Raw genomic sequence first — 18,386 nt, 5'->3', positions numbered from 1 at the left:
TTGGTGTTGGTCTTCCCCATCCTGGCTATTGTCTCTAGGTGACAGAGACCTTCGTGATGGTCTTTCCACTCCCGGTTGTTGTCTCTAGGTAGCAGGGATATTGGTGATGGACTTCCCAGTCCAGGTTATTGTCTCTATTAACAGAGACCTTGGTGATGGTCTTCCCAGTCCTGGCTGTTGTCTCTAGGTGAAAGAGACCTTGGTGATGCTCTTCCCAGTCCAGGCTGTTGTCTCTAGGTGGCAGGGACCTTGGTGTTGGTCTTCCCAGTCCTGGATTTTGTATCTAGGTGAAAGAGACCTTGGTGACGGTCTTCCCAGTCCTGGCTGTTGTCTCTAGGTGGCAGGGACCTTGGTGACGGTCTTCCCATTCCTGGCTGTTGTCTCTTGGTGACAGGGACCTTGGTGACGGTCTTCCCAGTCCTGGCTGTTGTCTCTCGGTGACAGGGACCTTGGTGACGGTCTTCCCAGTCCTGGCTGCTGTCTCTAGTTGACAGGGACCTTGGTGATGGTCTTCCCAGTCCTGGCTGCTGTCTCTAGGTGACAGGGACCTTGGTGACGGTCTTCCCAGTCCTGGCTGCTGTCTCTAGGTGACAGGGACCTTGGTGACGGTCTTCCCAGTCCTGGCTGTTGTCTCTAGGTGACAGGGACCTTGGTGATGGTCTTCCCAGTCCTGGCTGTTGTCTCTAGGTGATAGGGACCTTGGTGATGGTCTTCCCAGTCCTGGCTGTTGTCTCTAGGTGACAGGGACCTTGGTGATGGTCTTCCCAGTCCTGGATGTTGTATTTAGGTGAAAGAGACCTTGGTGATGCTCTTCCCAGTCCAGGCTGTTGTCTCTAGGTGGCGCGGACCTTGGTGTGGGTCTTTCCGTTCCTGAATGTTGTCTCTAGGTGGCAGGGACCTTGGTGATGGTAATCCCAGTCGTGGATGTTGTCTCTAAGTGACAGGGACCTTGGTGATGGACTTCCCGGTTTTAGCTGATGTCTCCAGGTAGCAGGGACCTTGGTGATGGTCTTACCAGGCCTAGCTGATGTCTCTCCTTGGCTGGGACATTGGTGATGGTCTCCCGAGACCTGGCTATTGTCTCTAGGTGGCAGGGACCTTGGTGATGGTCATCCAGTCCTGGCTGTAGCCTCTAGGTGACAGGGACCTTGGTGATGGACTTGCAAGTCCTGGATGCTGTCTCTAGGTGGCAGGGACCTTCGTTTTGGACGTCGCAGACCAGGCTGTGGTCTCTAGGTGGCAAGGACCTTGGTGTTGGTTTTCCCAGTCCTGGCTGTGGTCTCTAGGTGACAGGGACCTTGGTGATGGTCTTCCCAGTCCTGGCTGTTGTCTCTAGGTGGCAGGGACCTTGGTGTTGTTCTTCCCAGTCCTGGATGTTGTATCTAGTTGACAGGGACCTTGGAGTTGGTCTTCCCACTCCTGGCTATTGTGTCTAGGTGACAGGGACCTTGGTGATGGACTTGCAAGTCCTGGCTGTTGTCTCTAGGTGGCAGGGACCTTGATGATGATCTTCCCATTCCTGGCTGCTATCTCTAGGTGGCACTGACCTTGGTGTTGGTCTTCCCAGTCCTGGCTCTTGTCTCCAGGTAGCAGGGACCTTGGTGATGGTCTTCCCAGTCCTGGCTATTGTCTCTAGGTGGCAGGGACCTTGGTGACGGTCTTCTAGTCCTGGCTGTTGTCTCTAGGTGGCACGGACCTTGTTGTGGGTCTTCACAGTGCTGGCTGTTGTCTCTAGGTGACAGGGACCTTGGTGACGGTCTTCCCAGTCCTGGCTGTTGTCTCTAGGTAGCAGGGACCTTGGTGACGGTCTTCCCAGTCCTGGCTGTTGTCTCTAGGTGACAGGGTCCTTGGTGTTGATCTTCCTAGTCCTGGCTGTTGTCTCTAGGTGACAGAGAGCTTGGTGATGGTCTTCCCAGTCCTGGCTGTTGTCTCTAGGTGATAGGGACCTTGGTGATGGTCTTCCCAGTCCTGGCTGTTGTCTCTAGGTGACAGGGACCTTGGTGATGGTCTTCCCAGTCCTGGATGTTGTATTTAGGTGAAAGAGACCTTGGTGATGCTCTTCCCAGTCCAGGCTGTTGTCTCTAGGTGGCGGGGACCTTGGTGTGGGTCTTTCCGGTCCTGAATGTTGTCTCTAGGTGACAGGGACCTTGGTTATGGTCTTTCCAGTCCTGGCTATTGTCTCTAGGTGGCAGGGACCTTGGTGATGGTAATCCCAGTCGTGGATGTTGTCTCTAGGTGACAGGGACCTTGGTGATGGACTTCCTGGTTTTAGCTGATGTCTCTAGGTAGCAGGGACCTTGGTGATGGTCTTACCGGGCCTAGCTGATGTCTCTCCTTGGCTGGGACATTGGTGATGGTCTCCCGAGACCTGGCTATTGTCTCTAGGTGGCAGGGACCTTGGTGATGGTCTTCCAGTCCTGGCTGTTATCTCTAGGTTGCAGGGACCTTGGTGATGGTCATCCAGTCCTGGCTGTAGCCTCTAGGTGACAGGGACCTTGGTGATGGACTTGCAAGTCCTGGCTGCTGTCTCTAGGTGGCAGGGACCTTCGTTTTGGACGTCGCAGACCAGGCTGTGGTCTCTAGGTGGCAAGGACCTTGGTGTTGGTTTTCCCAGTCCTGGCTGTGGTCTCTAGGTGACAGGGACCTTGGTGATGGTCTTCCCAGTCCTGGCTGTTGTCTCTAGGTGGCAGGGACCTTGGTGTTGTTCTTCCCAGTCCTGGATGTTGTATCTAGTTGACAGGGACCTTGGAGTTGGTCTTCCCACTCCTGGCTATTGTGTCTAGGTGACAGGGACCTTGGTGATGGACTTGCAAGTCCTGGCTGTTGTCTCTAGGTGGCAGGGACCTTGATGATGATCTTCCCAGTCCTGGCTGCTATCTCTAGGTGGCACTGACCTTGGTGTTGGTCTTCCCAGTCCTGGCTCTTGTCTCCAGGTAGCAGGGACCTTGGTGATGGTCTTCCCAGTCCTGGCTGTTGTCTCTAGGTGGCAGGGACCTTGGTGACGGTCTTCTAGTCCTGGCTGTTGTCTCTAGGTGGCACGGACCTTGTTGTGGGTCTTCACAGTGCTGGCTGTTGTCTCTAGGTGACAGGGACCTTGGTGACGGTCTTCCCAGTCCTGGCTGTTGTCTCTAGGTAGCAGGGACCTTGGTGACGGTCTTCCCAGTCCTGGCTGTTGTCTCTAGGTGACAGGGTCCTTGGTGTTGATCTTCCTAGTCCTGGCTGTTGTCTCTAGGTGACAGAGAGCTTGGTGATGGTCTTCCCAGTCCTGGCTGTTGTCTCTAGGTGATAGGGACCTTGGTGATGGTCTTCCCAGTCCTGGCTGTTGTCTCTAGGTGACAGGGACCTTGGTGATGGTCTTCCCAGTCCTGGATGTTGTATTTAGGTGAAAGAGACCTTGGTGATGCTCTTCCCAGTCCAGGCTGTTGTCTCTAGGTGGCGGGGACCTTGGTGTGGGTCTTTCCGGTCCTGAATGTTGTCTCTAGGTGACAGGGACCTTGGTTATGGTCTTTCCAGTCCTGGCTATTGTCTCTAGGTGGCAGGGACCTTGGTGATGGTAATCCCAGTCGTGGATGTTGTCTCTAGGTGACAGGGACCTTGGTGATGGACTTCCCGGTTTAGCTGATGTCTCTAGGTAGCAGGGACCTTGGTGATGGTCTTACCGGGCCTAGCTGATGTCTCTCCTTGGCTGGGACATTGGTGATGGTCTCCCGAGACCTGGCTATTGTCTCTAGGTGGCAGGGACCTTGGTGATGGTCTTCCAGTCCTGGCTGTTATCTCTAGGTTGCAGGGACCTTGGTGATGGTCATCCAGACCTGGCTGTAGCCTCTAGGTGACAGGGACCTTGGTGATGGACTTCCCGGTTTTAGCTGATGTCTCTAGGTAGCAGGGACCTTGGTGATGGTCTTACCAGGCCTAGCTGATGTCTCTCCTTGGCTGGGACATTGGTGATGGTCTCCCGAGACCTGGCTATTGTCTCTAGGTGGCAGGGACCTTGGTGATGGTCATCCAGTCCTGGCTGTAGCCTCTAGGTGACAGGGACCTTGGTGATGGACTTGCAAGTCCTGGCTGCTGTCTCTAGGTGGCAGGGACCTTCGTTTTGGACGTCGCAGACCAGGCTGTGGTCTCTAGGTGGCAAGGACCTTGGTGTTGGTTTTCCCAGTCCTGGCTGTGGTCTCTAGGTGACAGGGACCTTGGTGATGGTCTTCCCAGTCCTGGCTGTTGTCTCTAGGTGGCAGGAACCTTGGTGTTGTTCTTCCCAGTCCTGGATGTTGTATCTAGTTGACAGGGACCTTGGAGTTGGTCTTCCCACTCCTGGCTATTGTGTCTAGGTGACAGGGACCTTGGTGATGGACTTGCAAGTCCTGGCTGTTGTCTCTAGGTGGCAGGGACCTTGATGATGATCTTCCCAGTCCTGGCTGCTATCTCTAGGTGGCACTGACCTTGGTGTTGGTCTTCCCAGTCCTGGCTCTTGTCTCCAGGTAGCAGGGACCTTGGTGATGGTCTTCCCAGTCCTGGCTGTTGTCTCTAGGTGGCAGGGACCTTGGTGACGGTCTTCTAGTCCTGGCTGTTGTCTCTAGGTGGCACGAACCTTGTTGTGGGTCTTCACAGTGCTGGCTGTTGTCTCTAGGTGACAGGGACCTTGGTGATAGTCTTCCCAGTCCTGGCTGTTGTCTCTAGGTAGCAGGGACCTTGGTGACGGTCTTCCCAGTCCTGGCTGTTGTCTCTAGGTGACAGGGTCCTTGGTGTTGATCTTCCTAGTCCTGGCTGTTGTCTCTAGGTGACAGAGAGCTTGGTGATGGTCTTCCCAGTCCTGGCTGTTGTCTCTAGGTAACAGGGACCTTGGTTATGTCTCCCCAGTCCTGGTGGTTATCTCTAGGTGACAGAGACTTTTTGATGGTCTTCCCAGTCCTGCTATTGTCTCTAGGTGACAGGGACCTTGGTGATGGTCTTCCAAGTCCAGGCTTTTGTCTCTAGGTGGCAGGGACCTTGGTGATGGTCTTCCCAGTTTTGGCTGTTGTCTCTAGTTAGCAGGGACCTTGGTGTTGGTCTTCCCGGTCCTGGCTATTGTCTCTAGGTGACAGGGACCTTGGTGATGGATTTGCCAGTCCTGGCTATTGTCTCTAGGTGAAAGAGACCTTGGTGATGATCTTCCCAGTCCTGGCTGTTTTCTCTAGGTTTCAGGGATTTTGGTGAGGGTCATCCCAGTCCTGGCTGCTGTCTCTAGGTGACAGGGACCTTGGTGTTAGTCTTCCCGATCCAACTGATGTCTCTAGGTGGCAGGGAACTTGGTGTGGGTCTTCCTAATTCTGGCTGTTGTCTCTAGGTGACAGGGACCTTGGTGATGGTCTTCCTAGTCCTGGCTGTTGTCTCTAATTGACAGGGACCTTCGTGATGGTCTTCCCAGTCCTGGCTGTTTTCTCTAGGTGCAGGGACCTTGGTGAGGGACTTGCAAGTCCTGGCTGTTGTCCCTAGGTGGCAGGGACCTTTGTGATGGTCTTCCCAGTCTTGGCTGCTGTCTCTAGGTGACAGGGACCTTGGTGTTATTCTCCCCGGTCCTAGCTGATGTCTCTAGGTGACAGGGATTTTGTTGTTGGTCTTCCCAGTCCTGGCTGTTGTCTCTAGGTTTCAGGGACCTTGGTGTGGGTGTTCCCAGTGTTGGCTGTTGTCTCTGGGTAGCATGGACCTTGGCGATGGTCTTCCTTTTCCTACCTGATGTCTCTTCTTGGCAGTTACCTGGGTGATGATCTTCCCAGTCCTGGCTGTTGTCTCTAGGTGAAAGAGACCTTGGTGATGATCTTCCCAGTCCTGGCTGTTGTCTCTAGGTGATAGGGACCTTGGTGATGGTCTTCCCAGTCCTGGCTGTTGTCTGTAGGTTGCTGCAGGTGGAGAGCTATGTTTGTAGGTGAGAGGCACAGTTCAGTTGTCCGCCTCTTCCCCCTATTAGCAGGGGTTGCTCTGTTCCTCCTCCTTGGTGCCTCAGGCTGGGAGCGAGTGCTTCTTATTGTGTTCTTGGCATATGTTGCTTGTATCTGTTCAGAAGTATTACATCAATTAGTATTCACATGAGGTATCAGTTGCTACTTTCCTGTATACTGATAGTCTCTTTACCATGTTTAGATATAACTGTTATTCTTTATTAATAAAAGAAAATTGGAAATTTTTTCTTCATTTTTAGGCTCAGAAATAATTTATGCAGCGTAGAGACAATTTGATTCCTTTGTTTTGATCGAATTCCATATGAAACCATTTGGGATGGGTTTTTGTTTGTTTTGGGTTTGTTTTTTTTTTGTAGTGTAGTTCCTTAAATATTTTCTCTATTTTCTATAGACATTGGACTATTTAACTTTCATCTATACTGAGGTCCGTTTGTGGGGAGGGTACTCAGGATTGGACTTAGGCATACTCAGCCACTGATCCACATCCCCACCCCAATTTTACACTTTTTTGGAGTAAAAACGTCTCACTTTTGCTGAGAGTGGCTTTGAATTCACCATCCTCTTGCCTCAGCCTCCTGAGCTGCTGGCTGAGATCAATTTTTATAGCTATATTTTCTTCAGGTATTATCCATCTAACCTGGGTTTCAAATTTACTCATATAAAGTTTTACAAAATAACTTTTAAGGTCTTTATTTCCTCTATGTCAGTAATTACCTTTCTTTGTTATTTCTTATTTTATCATTCAAACTTTCTTCCTTTTTTGATAAAATTAGATAATGTATTGTATATTTTATTTCTATGAGAACCAGGATTTCATTTATTTATTAATTTGATCTATGTCTTTCTGTTCTCGACATCACTAATTTCTGCTCCTGTCTTTTTTTTTAATATTTATTTATTTATATTTAGTTATAGGCTTAGGAATCAAATAGTCTGTATGCTGTATAAATTATTTCTGAGCCTAGAAAATGAAGATAGCTTTATTTTATTTTATTTTATTTTATTTTTTATGTGGTGCGGGAGATTGGAACCCAGTGCCTCATGCTACCTCTGAGACATAGCCACAGCCCTCTGCTCCTGTCTTTATTCTAGCTTTATAATTTCCTTCCTTTCATATTCTTTTGGTTTGTTTACTTGTTCTCTTCCTTCCTTTTTGAATTGAAAACTAAGTTTATTTACTTTTTTCTTTCATTTTTAGTAACATAGGAATGATTGGTTCTAATATAAAGTGTTTTTATTGGAAACAATATAATTTCTGTTTATATTTCTGTTCATACAAAAGATGGTTGATAGAAGTTTTTTGGTTTTGGTTTAGGTTTGGTTTATTTCTAGATGCAAGGGCTCATTTAGTTTTTGTTCCTAGTTTTATTGCACTGTGATCAGAGAATGTTAACATTTCTACATTTTGCGAATTTTTTTCTGATTTAATATATGACCATATGTACCCAAGAAGAGAGTTCAGCCTCTTTTGTCAGATTGTGCTGTTGACTAGTCTGCCAGTCTGACTCTGGGAAGCCTCCTTAGAGATGGCCCTGACCGGTCTGTCATTCTGAGGAAGGATCAGAGCTACGTCTGGCAGGGTGTGCCCTGCTCAGATTCCTTACTTCCTTCTGTGGCTCTCAGCTGGTCCCTTTGAGCTGAGGCATTGTCTGCTTTCGTGGCCGGCAGCCCTGGAGGGAAGCTGTTGTTGGTTTTTTGTTTGTTTTGGTGCTGGGGATTTCTAAATACATTTATCAGCAGAGTGTTTCCTGGGAGCAGATTTAGAGTAGAGCATGCATGGTATTTTTAAAATAAAGGCAGGAAATATGGCTAAGAAGTGTCATGTAGGAGCTGACACATGTTCTGAGCCTGTATACATTTTGGCTTTTTGCTTCCTATCTACATTCAGTATTTATCAATAGCAAATTTAAGGGTGAGAGAAACAAGTGGGCAAAAGAGCTTGCCACAACTGGAAAAGGGGGAACACTACGTATACATGGGCACTTAGAAATCAGGCGGTATCTGTTACGCCCTAGAAAATGTACAGGAGGTAGCTCCATGTCCCCTTCAGAAACACAGATATCAAGCAGAAACTACCAGAACAAAGTTTGTCAGTTCTCTGAAGAACAGGCAAAGGTCTTCCCCAGCAAGAGCTGAGTCAAGAAAAGGCAGCTAGAGAGTGTGAGGAGAGCTTTGAAGTATCCACTTGTCCCACCTCCACTCAGGACCTGATCCTTGGTTCCAGAGGGAGCGGAGCTTGCCTTGATCTCAAAGAGGCATGTGTGTCTCTTCTCCTGAGTCCAGGGCTGCCTGGAGGACTGATCCAGGTGCTTGTCATTGTGCCCATTTGGCACAGGAAAGTGGTGGGCAAAATAATTACAGTTGAAGCAAACAATAGGACACTGAATGCTCTGGAGGAAAAGCCAAGGAGAGACATTCTTTGGGAAAGTAGGCCATACTAAAGCGCTTGTGAATACTGGAAAATCTAAAAAGCCTCCTGCCTGTCCAAGACAACTCCCATGCTTGGAAAAGACCTTCTACCTTAGATTGGTCTTGAGGCTCAGTGCAAGGAGGAAGTGAAGGCTGAGGCATCGTTGGGAACCCCCTGGCTATGCAGCGAAGCGGGCCGATCACAGAGCCACTCACAAACACTGGGAGAGGTTTCCTCTCTGTCTTTCTGGCTCTGGCTGTGTCTCTCTTCTCCTTTTGGCTCCTTAATCTGTGCTCAGTTCATGAGGGAAGCCTGGTGTAGATGCTGAGAATGTCTGCAAGAGCAGCAAACAGAGCTGGCTGCCTGTCCTTGGAGGATGCTCAGGCAGGGAGGAGTGACCCTTGGTGGCATGTGCAGAACACTGAGCTTCTCAGCTGTCTCAGCTTTAATCTTTGGAGATTGCTGGGGTTGGTATGCCAGTCAGAAGTAGAGTTGATCCTAATTCTATCTGAATGTTTTAACCCCAAGGCAGGGCTCACCCTGCTGTCTCTGGGAGACCAATGCAGAGGCTGATCGTCCAATCCTGCAGGGGACTACAGCAGCCACAGTCACAGCCCAGCCAAGATCCCAGCTGCCTTCTCTGTACACAGTGCTGACTATGCCTGACACATGCTGTCTTTCCATACAGGAAGGACATTCCCATGGAGCATGTGACGTACGCAGACAGAGAGCAGACCAAGAAGGTGGTATACTCCGTGGTCTATGGAGCAGGTGGGCTGACGGCAGGGGTTTAGGTCTTGGGGTCACCTATGAGCTGGATGACTGTGTGCCTATATTTAAGTACAGCCATGTTTAAGAGAAACCACTCTGAGAGTCCCTGTATGTTGTTTACACAAACACTGGTGACAATGGTGTCACCCAGCACTAGTCAGACCATTTCACACTGCCAAATCACAGTGTCACTGCCAACACTGTCAGGGGAGTCAGCAGGTACCAGCACACTGCCACACCAGGCATCATTGTCATGCTTGGGATCCTCCTCCACACACAAACACCAGGCTTTAGAGAGTGCAACTACCTCAAATGGGGCCTGGTTTGTCTTGTTTTCGCTTCTCAGCACTCATTGATCTGTCCCAGAACAGAACTCACCCAGCTGGGCCAGCAGCCAAAGACAGCCCCCAACAGAGGACAGAACCAAGCCTCAGGCCAGGAGTTGGGGCAGCAGTTACCATAGACACATTGACTTAAAACAACGCCCCTCATCCCCTCACAGTCTTTATGGGTCTAGGGACTAGAGCCCTTGCAGGCTGCAATCAGGGTGCTGGCTGGAGTGTGGTCTCATCTAAAGTTCCACTGGGGAGGTTCCAGTGGGTTCAAATTGCATCCTGCTGGCCCATGGCCTCCAGCATAGGCAGAGCCTTTACTGTGGCACTGAGGTGCCAACTCTGCACTTTCTTATCTGTTCAGGGTCTCAGGTGTAACTCACCATGAGCTCCAGAGGGCAGGAGCCTAGAGGGTTTTGCTCATAGCCTGGCATAGAGAAGGCACATAATACTAACTGAGCACACTGATGACCTTGAGAATGTTCTGGTTGTGCACACTGTGTCTGGAAGACACACCAGAAGTGAGCTCAGTGGAGACAATGGGATGCTGGGACTCTCCTCAGTTGTTGGGCCTGTTTCCTCTTCAGTGTCCTCTGAAGCTTCCTGGGGTCTCCATTCTGGGGGAAAGCAGCATTCTGCCAAGTAAACTAGACCTCAGTGCCTTGCACCCTTGCTCCAGATGTGCCACGAGCTCCAGCTCAGCAGATCCAACACTGCCTTCCCACCCTGCGCAGCCCAAGTCTTGATTCTGTCACCACCTGAGCATGTGGCCCTGTCTGAGGTGCCAGTATTGGTCTCCTTCTCAGAAAATGCTCTTGTATGATTGCTGAGGCAGCACCTGGCTCAGCTAGCCCCCATCTCTTGTCATCTGCCACCTATCTGGGTCCTGCTTCAATGCTGGGCTATTTCAACAAATGCCCCAAGTGAGGCTGGACCCTCCTGCTCTGTCAGGAGAAAGGGAGGCCCACTGTGAGTAAACTGGGCTCCAAGAGGACAGCAGAGTCCCCCACAGTAGTCCCCACCCCCAGATGAAGGTAGACTTCATGGCCACCCACTGGGCTTCTTCTGGAGCATTTATTTTTTCCTGAAGAGGAAAAGAGCTACACTGTGCAAATATAAGCAGTGAGTCATTGGCTGAGATGCTAGTGAAGAGGGTAATTTGGCTGCTTTTAGCCCTGATGCTGGCAGGGCTTCCACCCCAAGCTTCCACCTCACAGCCTCCATTGCTCCCACCTGCCTGACAGCTGGAATCACCATGTACGTGTTGCTCACTTCAGGTGATATCTCTGTTCCCCTTTTGAAACCAGAATCTTGTTGGATGATCTGAGACCAAGGACCCAAGTGAATTCACCAGGTTCCTGAGCTGCTGGGAACCTTTGGAAAATTCAGTGGAGGGACTTTGTCCCCAGCAGGCAGCCCTGCCTTTCACAGAATCACAACTCTGAGAATCCAGAAATGCTATAGGAACACTGGACCCTGGCCGAGGCATTATTCTGTGTGTTCCTGGGATGGTGGCGGAGAGAGCAGAAGCAGCTGCAAGACTTTGAAACAAGCAGAGAAGCAGCTTAAGGGCCGGCATAGCCTTTAGTCGTCTAAACTCAGCAATGTACTGGGGCATCTCCCTACTCGCTGGGCCTGCCTACAGCCACCTCTGAGTTCCAACAGGAGCCATACTTCTGCAAGAAACTGCCCACAGACCCCCAGATAAAGCCCAAGGCTTTTATAATTATAACTTTCTCAGAGTTGGCCAGTCTTCTCAGTGCTTCCTCAGAGTGCTCCACAGCCAGTCACCAAGCAGTCAGGAGACGCTTACAGAATGCATGCTGTAGGCTGGGCCCACAGGAGGGCTGTGGACTAGGACTCAGGCCTGCTTCTAAGGGGCATGTCTCCTCCAGAAAGATGCAGAAACATGGCTAAGCCTAACACTGAGAGTCCTTGGTACACAGGGAGCCCTAAGGAGTGCCCATAAGGACGGGGCCTGAGAGCCTGGGAGGCTCCCCAGAGAAGCAACACCTGGGCTAGAGTGGAAGGTCCATCCAGGTGGAGTAGCCAGTGTTCCTGGGGCTCACTGTTTGTCACTCACTTCTCAACCCCAGTGACAGAAATGAGTGAGAGATTGAGCAATACTTATGGGGCAGTACTTAGAGGAAACGGAATGGAGGTGTCTTCCTGCAGATAAATCTATGATATATACACACAGGACGTGATTAGCCACCTGGCAAAGGCCATATTGCTCAGATAGGACTTTAGGGGTGGGAAATGCTTAGTGTTCCTACTGAGTGGGTCCTGGGTGCTCTCAGGCATACCTGCTTGTGATTATAACCAAAAAAATAGAAACCTAATCAACTGATCAGCTCTGTGAGAGAAGGAGCCAATATGTGGGCGAGAACAGAGGAGCCCTCGAGCCAAGAGATGTCCTGCTTGGGTAGGAACAGTGGGCTTGAGGGTGATAACCCCACTCCAGGTCCTGGAGAGCCGTGGGACCCTCTGTCTCCACCAGCCTCTAGTCTCTGCTTCCTTTGGGGTTACTATGTCATCTGTTCCCAATGGACAGAGCGCTTGGCCACCCACTCCTCTTCAAGCAGCTTGACAGCTCTACAGGTGAGAAGAAAGTAATTCATTCTGAGCCATAAATGTTCTGGAAAGGTGTGGCTTCTGGTAATAGCCAAGTCGCTCCCATCAGACCAGCCCTCCCCCACACACAGGCTATCATCTATGAAATAGGGATGGAAAGCACTGGGAAGTGACCAAAAGCAAACTGAAGCTGCAAATTGGCTGATACTTGGAAGAAAGGAATGGTGCATTGTGAGCTTCCCATCTTACAGCCCTGCTCCATCAATGCTGTGGGTGTGGGAACTCAGGACCCCAGTCGTACAGCCTGAAAAACCAGAGGGCAGACACGGGGGCAACAATAGAATCTAGAAAGTGAAGGGAGTGATTTTAGAAAGAATAGAGCCAAAGAGAAGCCCAAATTCTGGATATGTACTCTGTCCAAATCTGTGACAGACCCCTAGTTATGCATGAGTGGTACAAACACCAGATAGCCCAGCTAAGGCTACGAGGACTGATCTGAGATTTTAGCTGCTGTTCACTGCAAGGAGAGAGAGTTTGACATTTGAATTTAGCCAAATTAACTGCTGTCTTTAAAAAAAATTAAGCTGGGTCTGGTGGCACACACCAGTAATCCCCAGAACTTGGGAGGCTGAAGCAGGAGGATTGCAAATTTGAGGCCAGCCTCAGCAACTTAGCAAGGATCTAAGCAACCTTGTGAGACCCTGACTCAATATTTAAAAATAAATAAATAAAAAGGGCTGGAGATGTGGCTTAACCCAGTGGTTAAGTACCCCTGGGTTCAATCCCCAGTATCACAAAAAATAAAAATAAAACAAATTAAATTTAAAAATCATTGCTCCTGAGAAGAACATAACAGAATCCAAAATTTCTACAACATATTCACAATATCCAGGATACAATCCAAGATTATTAAACGTGAGGAAACATCTTGGTCATACTCAAAAGAAAAAGCCATCGTGGAAAAAGATCCTGAGATGACCTGGTATTAGAAGCAGCAGACAAGGATTTCAAAACTGTTATTATAACTATGCTCAATGACATACAAATGAGGGAAGAAAAACCCTCAGCAAAGAATCAGTACCAAGTGAAGATTCTAAAACTGAAGACTATAATGTCTGAAATAAAAAAATTCCCCAGATGGGCTTAACAGCAGATGGGGAATGGGAAAAGACATCACTAAGAATAAGACTCTAAGTCCCCTCTGGCTGACCTGGCTGAGGCATCAAGCCGCCATCTGATTTCTTTCTCAAAGACAATGGATTTTTCTATCACAGCACCATAGCTCATGGGTGGTTCTTAGAATTCCACAGAAAGAGTTAGAGATGGATTATTTTGGTAACATGTAGCAAAACATAATACCTTGTTTTTGAAGATATCACACTGTCTTGATTCAACCTTAAAAAGGGTGGTAGAGTGTTTTCATTTCCAGCCAAGGACCCTAGACATGGACAGAGAGGGAGCACTGGGTTCCAAGAGTTCATCCCTCACTGCTGTCATAAATTTTGGGAGAACAAAGCACACCACTTTTCCACTCTTCTTGGCAAAGCAGTGGAAGCAAACGTCTGCCCCTCACTGTCCCAAGACTGGAGCACTATCCATATTCAGAGCAATGGAAGGCTTCAGTGGGCTGAGCCAGCATGGCCTAGTCAAGGAGAAGACCAGACCTGAGAGGCCAGGCAAACCTCACTCTTGAAAGGCTTTTTTCTTGTCTTAACAGACCCCACATCTCTGCCCTTGGGCCGTGGTCTCTGGTCCATCCTGTCTGAAAGCCTCAGGGAGGTCCCCGAGCTGGCTTATTACAGGGAACAGCAAGCCCTGCCCTAACCCGGGTAGTGAACCCCCAAGAATGCACCTTGGGGCTTCCCTCCATCAGGGCAGCTTCCTGAAGACCAGGGCCTTCTCCATAATCCTATTGTCAGGGCTCCCACCCCCGATCTTAGGTTCTTGTTCTTTTCTGGAGGAAAATGGAAGAGAGTCACCTCATATTCAACACCAAGTAGGAGCCAGGCAGTGCTTGAAGCTGTACATGCCTTGGCTCATGAGGTTCCCTTAGCCGCCCCATGGGAAAGGACTCTTGTTCCTCATTTACAAGTAAGGATATGAGTTCATTGCAGGTTAGATAACTTCCCTGAGGTTCCTGTGAGTGACAGGGCAGATTCACACCCAGGCCTCTGTGCTCCCAGCACCCGCACCTGACCAGCAGGAAGCTCATTGCTGTGCTGGAACTCAGGTGCTGACCCACCAGAGACCTTTCTATAAGCAGCTTCACAAGAACACCTGGAAAATATCTGTCTGGACCAAAAGCATGTGTTTCAAACTAAAAATTCCAAGCACAGAAACTCCTGAGTGCACTTCCATCATTTGGCATGGAACTTAGTCTTCTTTTCCTCTGTACCCTGTCCAGCCTCCCGGAGTTGTGCAGTTGGTCCTCCCATTGGCCAAGCCAAGAGCAGGGACCATGTCTACCTCATTTAAAGCTTCATCTGCTGCACCTGGAAGATAGTTAACATTGTTAAAAATAATAATAATAAGAGTTATCAGGCCCTATTTATTATATATATATATATATATATATATATATATATATATATATATATATATATAACTTGTAGATGGACACAATACCTTTATTTTATTTGTTTATTTATCTGTGGTGCTGAGGATCAAACCCAGGGGCTCACATGTGCGAGGCAAGCTCTCTACCGCTGAGTCACAACCTCAGTCCAACAGGCCCTATTTAGATCCATGGTACTGAGCACCTGCGGACCAGGACTGCTAACGAGACCTTGACTCACCACACTGTCTCAGAGGCCTTTGGCTGGTTTATTCCCTGTACCTGATCACTCCCTGGGGGGGCACATACTCTTGGTACCCCTAACTTACCTGGTGGGGGTCAGGCCTGGACTCTGATCACATGTCTTTCTGGTTCTACAGGGAAGGAGCGGCTTGCTGCTTGCCTTGGAATTACTGTTCGGGAAGCCACCCAGTTTTTGGAGAGCTTTTTGCAGAAGTACAAGAAAATCAAAGACTTCTCGCAAGCAGCTATTGACCAGTGTTATCACACAGGTAGGGCCGCCGCAGCCATGCCCTGGCACCCTGGCTTCCTCTCCTCTGCAGCTTCCAGTGCTGTCTGTCACTCCTAGCTTTACAGCTGGCAGGAGGACAGACAGGTGGACAGTGTGTGGATGGGCAGGGCTGGGCTGCTGAGGCTGCAGTGCCTGGATGAGCTCCTGCCGATGAACAGAGAGGGCCATCACCAGAGCCAGCTCCAACTGAAGCAACAACCTAGTGCAACCACCCAAATAGAGAGACAGACAGAACCTGGGCCCAGAAATGGAAGACATGTGGCACACTTACAAAACACCTCCAGTCTGGTCACAAAGGAAACCCCAAAAGGTTCCATGTCGTGCCCACAGTGTACTAAGAAGTCCCTGAATACATGTCTCTCCATGTGCCATTCACACACCTGCTTGGAACTGTGTCACAGTCCCAAGTAACTTAAGATAAAAAAGACATCCCAAGAAAATACAAAATTTTAGAAGTAAAAGACAGTAAAATAGGGGCTGGGGATGTGGCTCAAGTGGTAATGTGCTCACCTGGCATGCCCGAGGTACTGGGTTCCATCCTCAGCACCATATAAAAATAAAATAAAGATATTGTGTCCACCTAAAAAAAATAAAAATAAAAAAAGACAGTAAAATATCTCAGCAAACACTGTGGAACTTGGCCACACTAATAACACTTTATTTGGAAGCAAGTGAATATTTTAAAGAGTATTTTAAAAGAAATCTGCAATTATAAGTGAGTTGCATTCAACATAAAATTTGGGAAAGAGGAATTAAAGAAAGAAGAAGATAAAGAGCAAAAATTAAAGAAACAAAGAAGATTGATAACTGGTACAGAGAGTGTGAGCCCTCACAATGAGCACCCTCTTGGGAGTGAAGTATGAATCAGGTGGAGGACTGGCCTGGCAGAACCTACATTCCTCACTGGCTGGGCATGCATGCCCTCAGGGCACAGCAACATCTGAATGACACCCTTGATACCCTGAGCCCTCTTTGGATCCTCCAGGGAACACTGAGGACTTGCCACTCAGCGCCCAAGCACAGTCTGAGTTCAGGACTGCCTGCTACAATGTCTATTTTTTGCCTGCCGTCAGGCTGGTCTTGCCACCCACTAGTAAGGGAAGCTCCCAGCACACTCAGAACTCCTGCAGCCTAAGTCCTGCCTGCTGTCCTGATGTACGTGGAACACACACATGCCAGCAGAGCATTTCCATACCCCCAGGGTCCAGCAGGCCCGGACAGTTGGGCATGGGCAGGGTGCCCTTGGCACAGGCCCTGGTGGTTTCCTGCCCAGGAGCCCCATCCTCAACAAAACTAAAAATGCTGTTGATTTTGAGATGTTGAAATGGTGGTAGTTTAGTTTTGTTCCCAGTGTTGATCCTGCTATGAGCTCCACTCCCCTCCTTGTACTGAACCTTCTGGAAGGGTTGTGGCATGTCATGCTTCCAGACAACAAGCATGCATGCCCTTTGACCCAGCAGTTACATGTCCAAGCAGATGGTGCAAATGTGCATTAGAACAATCATTTACTTCATCTCAAATGTTTGCTGGGTGCCTGGCATGTGTCAGGCGAATGCTTTGCTGTCCACTGGGAGAGACAGTAAGAAAGACATTCAGGGACACTGCACCCTGACTGTGGAAGGAATGGAGAGCAGCACAGAGGAGCCCCAGGGCATCTGACAGCCATGCCTCCCTGAAGAGGTAACCTGAGAACAGACTAAAAAGGTCAGGAATGGCCAGGGGAGGGGCCCAGCATTCGAAGGCAGAGAACCCTGGGCAGGTGCATAGAGCAGAGAAAGAAGAGACAGTGCCAGGCAAGGCCAGACCATGCATAGCACTCCACGTGGAAGGGTCCTGGGTTGCATCTTTTAAAAACTCACCCAGTAACAAGTGAGAAAGAGATTGGAAGGAAAGTCCCAAGGCAGAGACACTACCAGAGAAGAGTCTGGAAGCAGCAGTGGGATGCCACGTAGGAGTTGCTTAAGAAGGAATGCAGGGGAGGCTGGGGCTGAGACACCGTTCTGGCCACCAGTGCAAGTGGGGTCACGTTCCCAGAAGTCAGTGTAAAACTGCACATTGGCACACGGCCTGCCCCAGGTTGGAGCAGACTGACTTGACACTGATTTCTTCTGAGGCCCAAGAGCAGCCAGCAATGTGCTCACATGGTCAGGTTTTTGTTTTCAAAATTGGCAACAGCAAGGCATTTGTACTGCTTCTTTTCTTTCTTTCTTTCTTTTTTTTTTCTTTTTTTTTTTTTTTTTTTTTGTCTGTAAAGGATTGAACCACTGAGCCGAATCACCACGTTTTGTTTTGGTTTGGTTTGGTTTTTTGAGACAGGGTCTTGTTAAGGTCTGTAGACAAGTCAAAATAACACGTGGTATTTTGCCAGAGAAATGTTAGAGTTCGTAAACAAGTTTGGATGGTGCCTGGCAAAATGCCAGAGGGAGTGGTTTGAGGAGTAACAAAAGCAAGCCATTAAGTGTAGAGATTCCTTATTGGTTGACTGATGTATCTAGTTTATGCTAATTAAGGTAAGCTGTGCAAAATGTATAAATAGCTCTGTTGTCCTACAATAAACGGCTCCTATTCCTGCTGTATCAACGTACACAAGTTATTCGTCACCCCCCCACCCCCCGGCTATTTTGCTGCAGCCCGACTGCGGCAGGTCTGACTAGGTTGCTTAGTACCTCGGTAAGTTGCTGAGGCTGGCGGTGAGCTAAAGATTCTACAGCCTCAGCCTCCTGAGTCACTGGGATTATAGGCACATGCCACTGCACTCAGGTTTTTGTTGTTGTCCTAATTAGTTGTCTATGATAGTAGGATGGATTTGACATATTGTACACAAGTGGAGCACAATGTCTCATTCCTCTGGCAGTAGTACATGGTGCAGAGTCACTCCCCTAGTGTGATCATACATGAATATAGGTAATAATGTCTGTCTCATTCTACCATCCTTCCCATCCCCACAGCCCCACCCCTCCCCTCACTCTGCTCTACAAACCAAAGTTCCTACATTCTTCCCTATCCCCCTGTCCCACTATGGAGCAACATCTGCTTATCAGAGAAAACATTCAGCTTTTGCTTTGGGGGGGATTGGCTTATTTCACCTAGCATGATATTCTCCAACTCCATCCATTTACTTGCAAATGCCATAATTTCATTCTTCTTTAAGGCTGAGTAATATTCCATTGAGTATATGTACCACATTTTCCTTTATCCATTCAACGGTTGAAGGGCATCTGGGTTGGTTCCATAGTTTAGCTTTTGTGAATTGATCTGCTATAAACATTGATGTGAC

General features: G+C 48.9%; 1 protein-coding gene across 6 annotated transcripts in view; it reads left to right on the top strand.

The window, feature by feature from the left end:
• Poln (DNA polymerase nu) overlaps positions 1-18,386 on the top strand; it is a 162,887-nt gene that overhangs the window by 130,433 nt on the left and 14,068 nt on the right. For all 6 annotated transcript variants that reach the window (XM_078020854.1, XM_078020856.1, XM_078020855.1 and 3 more), the window contains 2 exons: positions 9,035-9,117; positions 14,958-15,089. In XM_078020854.1, coding sequence (XP_077876980.1) covers positions 9,035-9,117; positions 14,958-15,089 — 215 coding nt within the window. The remainder of the gene's footprint in view (positions 1-9,034; positions 9,118-14,957; positions 15,090-18,386) is intronic.

Source organism: Ictidomys tridecemlineatus, chromosome 9 (genome assembly GCF_052094955.1).
Source record: "Ictidomys tridecemlineatus isolate mIctTri1 chromosome 9, mIctTri1.hap1, whole genome shotgun sequence".
Taxonomy (NCBI): Eukaryota; Metazoa; Chordata; class Mammalia; order Rodentia; family Sciuridae; genus Ictidomys; species Ictidomys tridecemlineatus.
This window is presented reverse-complemented; position numbering and strand designations above follow the sequence as displayed.